At 27.5% G+C, this 13,821-nt stretch overlaps 9 protein-coding genes across 9 annotated transcripts; 1 reads left to right on the top strand and 8 right to left on the bottom strand. All coding sequences in view use genetic code 12, as the record gives it.

Annotated features, from left to right (window-relative positions):
* Positions 1 to 178: 178 nt before the first annotated feature.
* Positions 179 to 502, bottom strand: COX8 (cytochrome c oxidase subunit VIII; the record flags this gene model as incomplete). Its single annotated transcript, XM_051756359.1, has 1 exon — positions 179 to 502. The coding sequence occupies one exon, from the start codon at positions 500 to 502 to the stop codon at positions 179 to 181; it is 324 nt and encodes a 107-aa protein (XP_051615429.1).
* Positions 503 to 1,245: 743 nt separating this feature from the next.
* On the bottom strand, positions 1,246 to 3,285 carry VPS33 (tethering complex ATP-binding subunit; the record flags this gene model as incomplete). Its single annotated transcript, XM_051756358.1, has 1 exon — positions 1,246 to 3,285. The coding sequence occupies one exon, from the start codon at positions 3,283 to 3,285 to the stop codon at positions 1,246 to 1,248; it is 2,040 nt and encodes a 679-aa protein (XP_051615428.1).
* Positions 3,286 to 3,477: 192 nt separating this feature from the next.
* On the bottom strand, positions 3,478 to 4,560 carry KGF55_001748 (uncharacterized protein; the record flags this gene model as incomplete). The annotated part of the gene is made up of 1 exon (XM_051756357.1): positions 3,478 to 4,560. One exon carries the CDS (start codon positions 4,558 to 4,560, stop codon positions 3,478 to 3,480), a length of 1,083 nt encoding a protein of 360 aa, XP_051615427.1.
* Positions 4,561 to 4,882: 322 nt separating this feature from the next.
* On the bottom strand, positions 4,883 to 5,809 carry KGF55_001747 (uncharacterized protein; the record flags this gene model as incomplete). Its single annotated transcript, XM_051756356.1, has 1 exon — positions 4,883 to 5,809. One exon carries the CDS (start codon positions 5,807 to 5,809, stop codon positions 4,883 to 4,885), a length of 927 nt encoding a protein of 308 aa, XP_051615426.1.
* A 783-nt stretch (positions 5,810 to 6,592) lies between these two features.
* Positions 6,593 to 7,486, bottom strand: KGF55_001746 (acyl-CoA thioesterase; the record flags this gene model as incomplete). The annotated part of the gene is made up of 1 exon (XM_051756354.1): positions 6,593 to 7,486. One exon carries the CDS (start codon positions 7,484 to 7,486, stop codon positions 6,593 to 6,595), a length of 894 nt encoding a protein of 297 aa, XP_051615425.1.
* Positions 7,487 to 7,880: 394 nt separating this feature from the next.
* On the bottom strand, positions 7,881 to 8,942 carry KGF55_001745 (uncharacterized protein; the record flags this gene model as incomplete). Its single annotated transcript, XM_051756353.1, has 1 exon — positions 7,881 to 8,942. One exon carries the CDS (start codon positions 8,940 to 8,942, stop codon positions 7,881 to 7,883), a length of 1,062 nt encoding a protein of 353 aa, XP_051615424.1.
* A 531-nt stretch (positions 8,943 to 9,473) lies between these two features.
* Positions 9,474 to 10,616, bottom strand: KGF55_001744 (uncharacterized protein; the record flags this gene model as incomplete). Its single annotated transcript, XM_051756352.1, has 1 exon — positions 9,474 to 10,616. One exon carries the CDS (start codon positions 10,614 to 10,616, stop codon positions 9,474 to 9,476), a length of 1,143 nt encoding a protein of 380 aa, XP_051615423.1.
* Positions 10,617 to 11,204: 588 nt separating this feature from the next.
* On the top strand, positions 11,205 to 12,614 carry KGF55_001743 (ribosomal biogenesis LAS1 family protein; the record flags this gene model as incomplete). The annotated part of the gene is made up of 1 exon (XM_051756351.1): positions 11,205 to 12,614. One exon carries the CDS (start codon positions 11,205 to 11,207, stop codon positions 12,612 to 12,614), a length of 1,410 nt encoding a protein of 469 aa, XP_051615422.1.
* A 763-nt stretch (positions 12,615 to 13,377) lies between these two features.
* Positions 13,378 to 13,761, bottom strand: KGF55_001742 (uncharacterized protein; the record flags this gene model as incomplete). Its single annotated transcript, XM_051756350.1, has 1 exon — positions 13,378 to 13,761. The coding sequence occupies one exon, from the start codon at positions 13,759 to 13,761 to the stop codon at positions 13,378 to 13,380; it is 384 nt and encodes a 127-aa protein (XP_051615421.1).
* Positions 13,762 to 13,821: the final 60 nt, after the last annotated feature.

Here is a 13,821-nt window from a genome sequence, read left to right as displayed (position 1 = left end):
CAATTTAATAAATCATTCAAACAGTCATCATTGTGAATTCTTTCAACAATGTTTTCTTCCTTCTTTCTTTCTCTTTCTTCTCTTATATTTGTTCTTTCATATTTATTTAAATATTTCGTACAGTCAATCCAAATTCGTACGAAATCAAACAAAAAGAAGTTCCAATTCAATTATTAATCTATTCAGGTGGAGGATTAAAAGCACCAGATTTATACATTTGCCAAGCTGTACTTAAAAATGGGAAAGCAAAAAAGAATCCTAAAACACCCCAATACCAAACTTGAAATGGAATAAATTTTCTATTTTTAACTTGGAATGGTAAATTTGAATAAACACCTTCTTTTGGTACACCATAAATTTGAGACATAACATCACCTTCACCTCCACTCATTAATTTTGATGATTGTTGAAAAGTTCTAATTTGAGATTGTTTAAAGATTGATGATGTTAATTGTTGAATTGGAGTTTTCGAACATCTTTGTAATAATGATCTTGCTAACATTTTGGATAGAATGACTTGGGTGATATATATTTGGTTGATTCAATTGACTTTAATTGATATGAACTTTATGTTATATTGTCAGATGTTTTTTCCCAAATATTAAAGGAGGTCGTGTATAGTTGTATAATTTTGTATACTAACTAGAGAAATAATAATTAGTATTTAATTGGTTCTAGTATAGTATTGTGGAAAGAGCTACCAATATAAGGTGATTTAATTTGTTACTGGAAAAAAATCAATTAAATGCAATGATAATTAACCAGGTATATATTCATATCAAAACAAATCAAATAACAATATACTAAAATGGCCATTGCACCAATTACAGGAGCTTTGAAAAGAAAGATTATAACTGATATAACAATCGGATTTGCAGCTGGTTTTGCATTAGCTACTTTATACTGGTACACTGAACATAAACCAATTGTTGCTAAAAGAGAAGCTTATTATGCTCAATTGAAAAAACAAAAAGAAGCTGAAAATACTGCTTAAATTGCAGATAATTTTTAGAAAAAGAAGAAAAAGGAGTTTTTTATCATGATTTAAGAGTGAAAAAGTGATGAAGCAATAATCTCACTAAAAGAAACAAAGTTTACACTTACACTAATCATGTGGTTTAATGGGTTCAATGATTGATATTTATATTGTTTATGAAATTTATATAACTTGATATATAATCAACAATTAATTTTATTTTTGCATATTTCATTAAAAATTTTGGAGCCAGGCACTATTGTTAATCATCATTGAATAATGTATTGCCATAACTTATGATGATTAACAATTCCATTTGATATTATTATTATTTCTTTATGATTACCCTTTTTATGTAATTTTTCTTCTAGATATTTCAAACAAGTTAATTCACTTCTTGTAATTCCACCTAAAAATACCACTATCATATATTTCAGTTTATCATTATTTATATTATGAATGTTTAAATCTAATGAAGATCCAGAAAACATTGTGTTTAAACCAAGATTATCCCAATTTGGTCTATGTTTGATATTATTTACTGGTCTATATTTTAAAAAATCTCTAAAGTATAGTGATTCAATGATTCTATATGTTAAAGGAACCGTATTTCCAGGTAATGTAAATGATGGATTAGGATAAATTTCAATCAAATTCCTCAGCTCTTGATTTGAAGATTTGTTTGTACTATCATCTTCGTCCTCCATAGGATGTAAATTCCAGAATTTATTTATCAATGTATAATTACTCTTAAAAACATCTTTTGCACCACTTATACCTCTTAAATTTTGATTATCTTCAACATTAGTTTGATGATGCTTTTTTTGACTACTCAAACCTAAAGATGTCAAAAAATCATTTGAGGAATCATTAATAACTCTAATTAATTTTAATTTGATCAATTTCTCTAATGCTAATGCTGCTTCTAATCCAAAATTATCTTGCAAATCAATTGAAATTTTTTCTAAATCCTTATTTAAAATTCCATCATTAATAAATCCAATTAATAAAATTGTTGGCCATATAAATTCAATATTATAATTACTATTTATAAAAAAATTTAAATTTGAAATTTGTAATTTATAATCCATTTCAAAAATATCATTTTGTAAAGTTAAAAATTTTTCATATTCATTATTTACTTTACTTAAAATAGCTTCACCAATTATTGTATGTTTTTTTATAAGTTCTTGTTGTAATGTTAAATTACCTAAACTTGAAACTAAATTTTTCATATCATTTAAATTTGATTCTCCAATTGATCCAGAATCTTTATATTTTTGTTGAATAAGTTTTGCTAATTTATTTAATCTTAATCCAATAGTTGAAAAATTTAAATTTTTTAAATCTTGAATATATAATTCATCAGTTAAATTTTGTTTTTCTAAATGAACAATATTTTCAAATTTAATTTCAAATAAATCATCAATAATACCTTGATAATTTAATTGATTGAAAATTAAAGGAAAATAATCTAAATTTCTTTCAATAACAATCAAATCTGTATTACTTTGAATTTTTTCATTATAATATTCAATCTCTATATTTGTCATATTTTCATTTAAATAATTTGGAATTAGCGACTTCATTAGGGTATTTATTAATAATTCAGAATGATCTCCCTTCCCATAAACATTTCGTAGTTTAAGTAAAGGATATGGTTTGTTGGTTCCATTATTTAGGAACAATAATTTAACTATTGCTTCTGATAATTCATTTATTTGTTTTATTGGTCTTTCAAAATAATCATCTAATCCACCATATTGATTTATGCTAGTTAATAGTATTCCATCCGTATAAATTGGATCTGTTTCCCAATTGAATACCTTAATTTTAGACGTTATATTTACTGATTTGATAGGATTGAGTAGACCTAAAATTTTTTCAAAATTGTTAATACCATTAAATGCTTTATTTAGTAGGTATAAATAATTTTTACTTAAATCTTTAACTATTATATTATATTTCAAATTATGAATATTATGTTGTATATATTGAATATATTTTTCTAATTTTTTCAAATTTTCATTAGATTCAGGTAGTATTATGATTAAACTTGAATATTTGGATAGCACATTAATAGGTAATTCCATTAATTCATCGTTCAACCATGTGACATTTTGGCATTTCCCATGTTCTTTTATATTCAGAAATGTTGTGAGACTATTTATAAATGGTGATAATATTGGATCTAGCACTAATAAATTATCAGATGAATATATCTTGTTAAGACAATTGTTTAGTAGATTGCTTGTTGAAGTCTCATTGAATTGTTTAAGGTTTAGAGACTGATCTTGTTCAATTACCATTGAACTTTAAAAATGTTTGATTTTTGATAGATTTGATTGTAGAAAATTGTATAGTAAATAATTGTAAACAATTACCGTTTTTGTTCACAACACAAAACGAATCGTCCTAGAGATCAACTTAGTACTAAACTAATATATCATGTACAAATCCTCTACCTATTGATGTATCAATTCTATTCAAAAGTATAAAATCTATAACTTTGCTCCTTTCTCTTTCCCTTCAAATTTCAACAATCCTTCTTGTATAACACTTGCAACATGAACACCTTTATCATTATATATTTCACCTTCAACTAAAATTCTATCATGAGAAAACCTTATAGTTTTAAAACTATAACCCATCCATTTAGTAACATCAAAATCATCATCATGTATATATAAAACATGATCTAGACTAACTCCAAAAAATGTTTTATGATAATCTTTTAAATCAACATTTTCAATACGTAAAACTCTTAAAATTACATTTAATAATAAAGAATCTGATAAATTACCTAATCCAACATATTTAAATTGTGAATCAACATTAATTAATGGTTGATCATATCCTTGTTCATTATCAATTCCCCATCTTACTAAAAATGCAAATTTTCTTTCTGCTACTGGTATATCATTTTCATATTCTGATTTATTTAAAAATAAAAAATCAGGAAAAAATTTAAAATATGATAACATATTTGATTCAATACCTGATACTGGTAATTCATTTAAATCATATTTTTGAAACCAATTATGTAATGGAGTTTGAAATCCAAAAGGTTTGATTGGTTTTTTTTCAACTTCTTCATCATCATCTTGATCATCATCTTCATTATCATTGTTTTCTTTTACTTGAAATTCTTTTTCTTTTAATTTCTTTTCATATTTTGCATTATATTCTTCATATTTTGCCATACTTTCTTTTAAAGCATTTTTTTTAGTTAATGATATATTTGCATAAAATACAATTTTATCATTTTGAAAAGCTTTTACTGATCTATTACAAAAATTATTTCCATTTGAAATTTCTTCAACTTCATAAATTAAAGGCAGATCAGTTGTAGCAGCTCTTACAAATGATGAATGTAATGAATGAGGTTTAAATTCAGGATCACATGATTTCATAGCTACAAGTAATGATTGTCCAACTATATTACCTCCATAAACTCCTCTACTATCTGATTTTGGTGTAACTAATGGCTTTTTTCCAATATATTTATCTTTATTGATTTCTATAACTCCGAATTCTTCAGCAACATCTACTTTTTCACCTCTTTTGTAATTGATTTCTTTCATTGTTGATTATTAAATTATGTCTCTTAGGAAAGTTGTTCGTGGTGAAGATGTAATGAAAGGTATGAGTTTTGTAGAATTGTTTATACTCGAGATCTTGATGGTGAGTCTATAGATTGTATAATTTTTAATAAGTCCGATTAAAATTTAAATTTTTACCCCGCGTAAATGTGATAAAATAAAGCCGAGCTTGAATCATTTAGTGAGGTTTAGTGAATGTCTAGCAAAGAAAGAGCACTCCGCTTTCTACTATATAACTGTTGGTATGTTTTAATATAAAATTTTAAAATCTATGAAGTTTCTATAAATTATCTTAAGTTTTATTCTATAAGTTAGCCTTTGGTTCAACTGGTTTAGTCACAAATAATCTTTCTTGAACAACACTTGCAACATGTTTACCCAGTTCATTATATAATTCACATATAATTAAACATCTATTGTGTAAATAAATAGGAGTTTTTAAACAAATACCAGTCCATTGAGTAGCATCAAAATCATCATCATGAAAATATATTGAATGATCTAATGAAACATTAAAATTTATTTGAACTTTTTGACCTCTAGATACAAATGCATAATTTAAACTCATCCAATCAGTAATCCATGTAAAAGCAACATATTTAAATTCAGGTGGTATTGGTAATACTTTTTCTTTATGATTTATTCCATATTTTATTATATATGAATAAATATCTTTTGATTCATATTCGTCAAAGTCTCGAATACTCAAATGAACATCAGGAACATCATAACCTTTTAATTGATCAACGTCGGTATAATTTTCCAATTCTGAGGTTCTTTGTCCTTGAAATGATAATGATTTTTCCGTTATAGAATCACCAGATGATTCATTTTTAGTTGTTAATGAAACATTTGCAGTAAATCTAACTTCACCATTTTGTATTGCTTGTATAGATCTATTTGCAAAAGTTTTACCAGTTGATATATTTTGTACTTTCCATGTAACTAATACATCAGGAAGACCCTTTTTTGCAAAAAATGTATGAATTGCATTTGGTTTAAAATTTGGAGGTGATGATCTTACTGCAACTAATATTGCTTGTGAAGCAAATGCTCCTCCGTATACTCCTCTTACTCTTGGACCTGGTTTTTTTAATGGTACTTTACTTCTATATTCCGTATCTGAAATTTTTATCACATCTAATTCTTCAACTATGTCCACTGTTACAGGTTCATTTTGAGTAGTATATTGCGATTCATTACCATTTATTATTCTTTGGTCTGCATCCATATTGAATTGTAATTATTATAAACGTTTTATTAATGATTTATAAATAGATCTTGATTTATTTAACTTTGATTATAAATTTGAGTTTTATTAAAATTGATTTTTGTGAAAAGTGTTTCTTCGGGTATAGTGATGTTATGAATAAGTAGATGTATATAAACAAAAATGTCTAAATTATACTTGAATATTTTAATTTGTAAGATTAAACAATATACTTATATTTTATTGATGTATTATTATTTATTTATTTATATTTTTTTAATAACCGGGGTTTGAAAATTTTTAGTTAGTGGCTTTTTTTTTTTACTTTAATTTAACAATTCTTAACGTCTTTTTTTTTTCTATTATCTTTAGGTCTAATCTAAATTGTATTGTTCCAATAATAACAATAGTAAGTACCTACTTACTTATCAATATTTTATAAGAAATATTTGATAAAAGTTGATAAAAACAATTCTGGACCAACGGAGTAGTAGCATGTATTATTATCACTGTTTGTCTGAGAGATTGAAAGTCTTAAGAATAAAGAAAAATGTAAGTAGAATATCAAACTCTTAACGGTAATCAATTAATACATCAAAATACTTTATAATTCCGCTTAAGACAGTACAAACTATAAAAAAAAAAAAAAAAAACAAAATTAGTGGGTTTAATTTCACAAGACTATAATACCCAAACCGAATAGCTAAATAACCAATTGAACCATCTGAGTTTCAAATTTGTGCATGCAAGAAACTATTTAACGTTTCTATGATATGTTGTGCTATATGTGTTTTAAAAATGAACCTATAATTTTGTGGTGACAAACAATCTCTCTTGAACAATACTAATAATTTGTTTTTTATCTTCTGTATAAATATCTCCTTTTATAACAGCTCTATTATGTCCAATCCATTTCAATTGTAAATTGTATATGAAATATTGATCTAATTTAAAATCATCATCATGATAATATACATTATGATCAATTGAAGTTTGAAGTCTGGCTTTAACATCAATATTTAATTTTGGTAAAAGAAGTTCCAATGTTATCCAATCTGTTAATGTTGTTACTCCAGCATATTTAAATTCCGTTATTTCGTGATTTGTTAATGGTTGATGAATTTTTGAATCTTTTGCTATTCCAAAACTTAGAATGTAAGAAGCACTTATTGTTTCACTATGATAGGATGAATGTTTTTGATAAGCAAATAAAGATTCAAATTTGTAGACTATTGGTGCTTCATATATTGAAATATCTAACTCACCTTTCAATGGGATTGAATAATTAATTTTACTACTATTTCTATGTGAAGTTTTTGATGTTGAATTTTTTGATGTTAACGATACATTTGCAGTATAAACTATTTTATCATATTGATATCCCTTTATAAATTTATTTACAAAAGTTCTACCAACAGATATATCTTCAATTTTCCAAGTTATTGGAATTTCATCAGTTACTGCTTTTATAAAAAATGAATGTAATGCATTTGGAACAAATCCCTCTGGTGATGATCGTATGGCTACAGCAACTGCAGATGCTGCAATATTACCTCCAAAGGCACCTCTACTTCTCTTTTTAGGTTTAGCTAATGGTTTTATTGTTTCATATGTATTTGAATCAATCTTAACTATATCAAATTCTGATTTAAGATCTATGGGTGGTAACTCTTCAATTCTATTGTTGGAAGCTTCCATCTTCGATCATGTATGTTTTTTTTTAGTCAGTTGGTGGTTATCAGTCAATCTTACTTGATAGATGTATGTTTTTTGTTCATTCTGTTAACTGTTCGAGTGTTTTCATGTCGCTTTCTTCTACCGAGGTTAATGCGGAGTTTGCATTTACTATGTATTGATAGCCGCGATACATTACGTATAGATCTAGAATGAATTTATATTTTTCACTAAACTGTGGAAATTTCACTAAAAGTCTAAGGAGATAGAGATCAAGAGTTAATGGTCGTAATACTAAATTAATCTAGCCAATTACTATCAATTTTTTTGTAATAATGGAAGTGAAATAAAAAATATACATATACCCAAAGTAAATCCAATCTATAATTCTATTAACATATCAATTCAAATTCTATGTTTATAATTTTGCAACTTCTCCCGAACTACCATTATATTTTTCATGTAATTTCTTACTTTCATCAACCATATATTTAGGTATAAATCCATAAGCTTCTTGAACAGTAGTAGCGATAGCTTTACCATCTAAAGTATAAAAATTAACTATTCCTAATATTCTATTATTCCCCATTGAAACAAATCTATAATCTAAATATAACCAATTACTTGAATCAAAATTTAAATCATGAAAATATAATATATGATCTAAACTTACTCTAAAAAAATCTGATTCATTTTTAGATAAAGGTAATCCTATTGCTTTTATTATAGTAGCTAACCATAATGCGTCTGATGCAAATGCTAATCCTAAAAATGATTGTTTTATTTTATCTTTACCTAATGAATAATCATCAAGAACTTTAACAAATAATCCTAATTCAACATCTCCAATTTTATTTATATCAAAATTTTTAGTTTTTGAAAAAAAATCTGGTGGTACGGCATGTGCAAGATTTCCATTTGTATGTTCAAAATATGGTAAATCATCAACTTCATCTTTATATTTAAAATATTTTTGATTAGGACTTCTTTTAAATTGAAATGGTACACTTTTTATATCTGCTCCACTTGCCACCAATTTTTGAAATTCTTCTTCTTTAATATTTAAATCATTATCTTTAGTAAATGATACTTGTATAGTAAATACTAAATTATTTGTATGTTCTTGATAAGCTAATGCAATTCTATTAGCAAAATTTCTTGAATCACTTATTTTTAAAACTTCCCATCTTAATAAACTTTCAATTGATCCAGCTTTTACAAAATATGAATGTAAAGAATGAGGTTGAAAATTATCTCTACCAACAGATTCCCATGCTGCATTTAATCCTTGTGATACAAAATCCCCACCATAAGTTCCTCTTGCTCCTTCTCTAAATGGTTCAACTGGATATATTCCTTGATATATTACTTTATTGCCTTCTTCTTTTATAAATTTAACTCTAGCTTTTGCTTCCATTTTACCAACTGATTCATCATTATATACTTCCAGGGTCAATCTTTCCATTGGTGTTAACGACATTGTGTGATATTGTTATTTGATGAATATGATTTGAACAGTTATTGTATAATTAATGATTTATATGGTTTTTTTGATAAATTTATGTGTTTTTCTATATGTAGATCTTTATATCATCTTTTGTTCTTTATATAGGGCTATACTATATTTAATTTTACCGAGGAACTTTTTTTTTATCTGTATACTAATTATGTCAAAAAAGAAAAAAAAATATTATTTTTTGACATCGTAAATAATTCGTTTGATTGTCTCGTTTTATCTCTAACGGTTGTACAAAAGACGTTTATTTATTTCGGACATAGGCTATTTACAGTAATATTCGAATGTGATATGTGATGATACTTTATCTTTTCTACAACATACTAAGCTTGACTTGGATTTCAAGGTATAGTCTTCATTCAAACCAATTAGCTCTCTAACTCTCAAGAAATTTACTATATAATGGGGAAATAGAGGATAGGAAAAGTGAAGGAATCATAAATGAACTATCAAATCTATACTGATTTTTGACAAAATTTCTGTAAGCTTTATAAATTATAAATGTGCTTGATCAACGCTACTCCCTACTCCATCAAATAAAATAGTCAAACCTTCTTGTACTATAGTTGCAATACATTTTTGATTCTCATTGAATATATATCCACGACATAATAATCGACTATTGTTCAATCTTTTCATTTGATAAGTCAAAGTTAACCAATCTTTACAAACATCAAATGCTGACCCATCCGTTGGATCATACTCATTATTATGAAAATAAATATGATGATCTAATGACATTGCATTATAATGAAATATATGCATTGCATTTAATGTTGAATTTATAATATGTGTAGCATCTCTTTGTTCATCATATGGTTCACCTTTTTCTAAAGCAGGTGCAAATGAAGTATGTAAGACTCTAGCTAATGTAGTAATAAATGCAGAATCTGAAATATCAGCTAATCCAACATAATTAAACATATGATTTTTCATTGATTGTGAATTTTTTGGTAATAAAATTAATTTATCAATTGAATGAGGTTGATCCATTGCATCAAAAAATTTCTCCGTTCTTAATTCAGGTTTAGTTCCTGGTTCAGGTATATTTTTTAAACCTGTAAATAATGTTATCCATCTATCAGATATTTTTAATTTTTTTTCTTCTGGAGTTCTTCTATAATCTAAAAAATCGTCATCATATGCATTTCTTACAAAATCAGTATGATGTGTTTGACGTAATTCATCTGGATTTGGATGTTTTATTATAAAATTTGGTGGTGACACAGACTCGTCATGATTATGTTGAGTTTTCGTACCTTGTTTTCTTAATGTTATAATACAATTAATTCTATTCTTACCCTTTTGATGAGCTAGCACAGCTCTTTTACTGATAATGCCGTCATCAAATAATTTAATTACTCTATATTCCATTGGAATTCTATAGTTTCCTGCATTAATGAAATGTGAATGATACAGATCAGGTATAAAATACTCTCCTGTTTCTTCATTTTTAGTTGATTCTATACCTACTAATAACGATTGTGCAATCATATGTCCTCCATATACACCTCTACCTCCTATAACTGGTAATCTTAACGCATGAGCTCCAATGTAGTTATTTTCATCAACTTTCTTCACTCTTAAGGCTTCTTCAAAATCTGGTATGGGATTCTCTCCGGCACTTAGTTGAAACATTTGCTTTCCTGAGTTTGTTTTTCTTGAATTATTTTCGAATTAAACTTTAGTTGAAATTGACTTTCCTATTTATTTTTCAAACAAGACTTTATCATATCATAGTATTTGAATCTAGTTATTCAAGACTATACTTTATATAAAAGTATGGAAACTAAAAACTGTTTAGATACTTGGCTTTCAAACGTTTTAGTAAATGGCAAACCCCACATTTTGTGTTTATTTTGAGTAAAGTAAAACAAATCCGATCAAATATTTTATCAGTTTAAAGTTTCGGAGTTGTACTTTAATTTACATGTGAAGAAATAACTATGTAGTCGAATACAAGTTTGAGTGATTCTTGTATGAGTAAAAGACATCTTCAGATTTCAATTTAAGCTTGTCAAAGAGTTCACCTACTAATGTGGTGACTTACATTATCTACCGAAGTATCATTGTAACAACCCCGCCTTTGGCTTTGCACTGCGAAAAATTATCCTCGCATCGCATTATTTAGTGAGAGTTGACGCGAGAAAAATTCTCATTACAATTGGGATCTTCGCAAGCAAAAGCGTCACTAATTATCAAAATCCTCTCTACTCAGAAAATGATATGAAAATAACACCGACCATCACTGCCTATAGAAGTGAAAGAGATCTAATACAATTGAAAAAATGGTTTTATGATTTTACAGCTAAGGATGATCATCGTCAAAAAGCTATTGATGCGGTTGGAGCTATGTTAACAAGAGGTAGATTACCACATGGAATAGAAGCAACATCATTATTATCATCAGTCATATTAACAGACATCAAAAATCCTAATTTGGAACCAAATGTTATACAATTATCATACACTATGGCTATTATACGATTTGTTAATGGAATTATTGATCCATTACAAAAATCAGTTTATGCTGTGCCAATGCAATTATTAGCTAGACAATTAAATTTACCTACATCTTTTATTGAATTGAGACATATGGGAACTCACGAAAATCTTCCGAGTTTAGAAATGTTACGATCAGCAAGTGAGAATGCATTAAATTGGTTATTCGATCATTATTGGTGCCATATACAAGAGGATATTGAGGATGAGAATCATCAAGAAGATGACGTATTTCTGGAAGTCGTTAACTTTAGATCTAATCAATTTGAAAGACTCATTGATGAGTATCTGATTTACGATAATCTCAAGTTTTTCAAAAAAGAACGTAAGGATGATTTGAACTCATCATTGGAGACAAATACTGATATTAAATTTAAAAAATGTTTGAAAGACATAATTGAGTTTGGGAATTCCGATCCAGTGCTATTCATCGATATATTGATTAGAAAATTTTATATCATATACCCGGATAATAAGTTGAAAGCCAAAAAAATTAAGTACAATCCATTATTGGAGAAACTATATACACCCTTGTTTGATAACTTAAAAGTTGAGTTTCATTGTAAATTCATTGATATTGTTTCAAATTTGGTTGATGGCAATGAGGTAAGTGAAGTCAGTAGAAAACTTTACAAAAAAATTGGACTTCGAATTATTTTAACCAAAAGCGAAACTGATCAGTTACTCGAGTGGACACCTTATTTCATTAAATTCATCTTCAAAACGCCATTCTCAATGATTCCCAAAACATTGTGCAAAACACCAACTGAACTTCTTGATGCCACGGTTAACAAAATAAGACTGATCTATAGACTGGACAAAGCTATGGAAAGATTGCTGAAGCAGATTTTGGAAGTAGCAACAGAGGAAAATCATGGCAAGGAGATGTTGAATCAATTATCAGAGTTGATAAGGACGTCTGAAGTTTCTGGAACGAATAAAAATATATTGGAATTACCTCCATCGATTGATGATATATTGGCTGAAAAATCTGCTACAAAGAGATCAGCCGATGACGATAGAGAGGATGAAATTAAAAATAAAAGACGTAAAAATGAAGTGAATGGTAAAAATGTTTATTTGTTAGAGCAGCACGATGATTGGAGACCGACTCCTTTCGGAATGAGTGTCTAGCTAAGTACGTTATTGTAATGATATATATTAAAGCGTAAGTAATTTTCTCTAGCTAGTCATTTTAGATCATTTTCGTATCTGAGCAGATAACATTAAATTTTGTATCACAATCTTAATATCTATTTACTCTCATATATTACATAATTGAAACACTAGGTTGTAAGGTATCAATCAATAGGTTTGGATTACCACCTGATGAAATCTTATTCATTCAGAAATTTGAAACTAATATAATAGAATTAAAAATAGATTATAAACTTAAGAAATTGGATTTATTTGTTTGAGCTTAAGAGGTCGGGAAAATCAAAAGCAAATGCCCTAACACAAAAATGTCCTAACACAAAGCGGTATCGTATTTTGAATTTCAAGCCGGTGAAAGCGCAAATTTTTGAACTTAAGGTACTAAGGCTTAAAATAATTCCACACTCAGTAAATCTATATAACATAACTTCAGCTCAAAATATTAACTGGTTTGACTTATTTAGTTAACGAGGTATCACTTTCTAAGCGCTTTTTTGTCGAGAGCTCCTACTCAAACCTCATAACAATCTCTTCCGTGTACCTCGGAAAGAATCAACACAAACTGAAGTGTCAAAATTATTTGATAGGAGTTGACCACAATTGGGCTTCTCAAAATACCCAGTTTGCTCCGTACGACAAATATGTAAAAATATCATGAGAGATAATCAAGAAAGAGTCTTCTGGCAAAGAGAAAGTCAAAAGAACAGATAGGCTACTCCAAGAACTTTGTAGATATCTATATTCAAAACAATCCTATAAAAATTGTGTTGGTACCACCTAAATAATAAGTTTGTTGAGTAAAGTCAGGTTGATCACCATAAAGATTATAATACCCCTCGTGAGAATTTACAGTATGCCAACCATTGATAGTAGCTGGTTCGTTACCCGATTGAACTAATACTCCAATTGCACCTTCAGGTCTTTGAAAATACTGACCTCTATCTATCTCATTTTCAGCTTCAAACTCTGGTTTACCTAATGTTGTTGTAATCAATTCTTTTGCATCATATATCCAACTAAATTTAACTCCTGTTAGTTTTTGAGTATTTGGGATTTTTTCTTTTGGCAATTCAATTTTGGATGGGTTTTCTGATGGTTTCCCCGTTTTCAAGTCAAGAACTACCATTATGATATTGTTTGCTTTCAGTGAGACTATTTATGGTTTAAGATGAAAAAAAAATCAACA

Source organism: Candida pseudojiufengensis (assembly GCF_024610245.1).
Source record: "Candida pseudojiufengensis strain CBS 10847 chromosome Unknown scaffold8, whole genome shotgun sequence".
In the NCBI taxonomy this organism is placed as follows: domain Eukaryota; kingdom Fungi; phylum Ascomycota; class Pichiomycetes; order Serinales; family Debaryomycetaceae; genus Lodderomyces; species Lodderomyces pseudojiufengensis.
The sequence above is the reverse complement of the archived record's forward strand: the minus strand, read 5'-3'. Positions and strand labels throughout refer to the sequence as shown.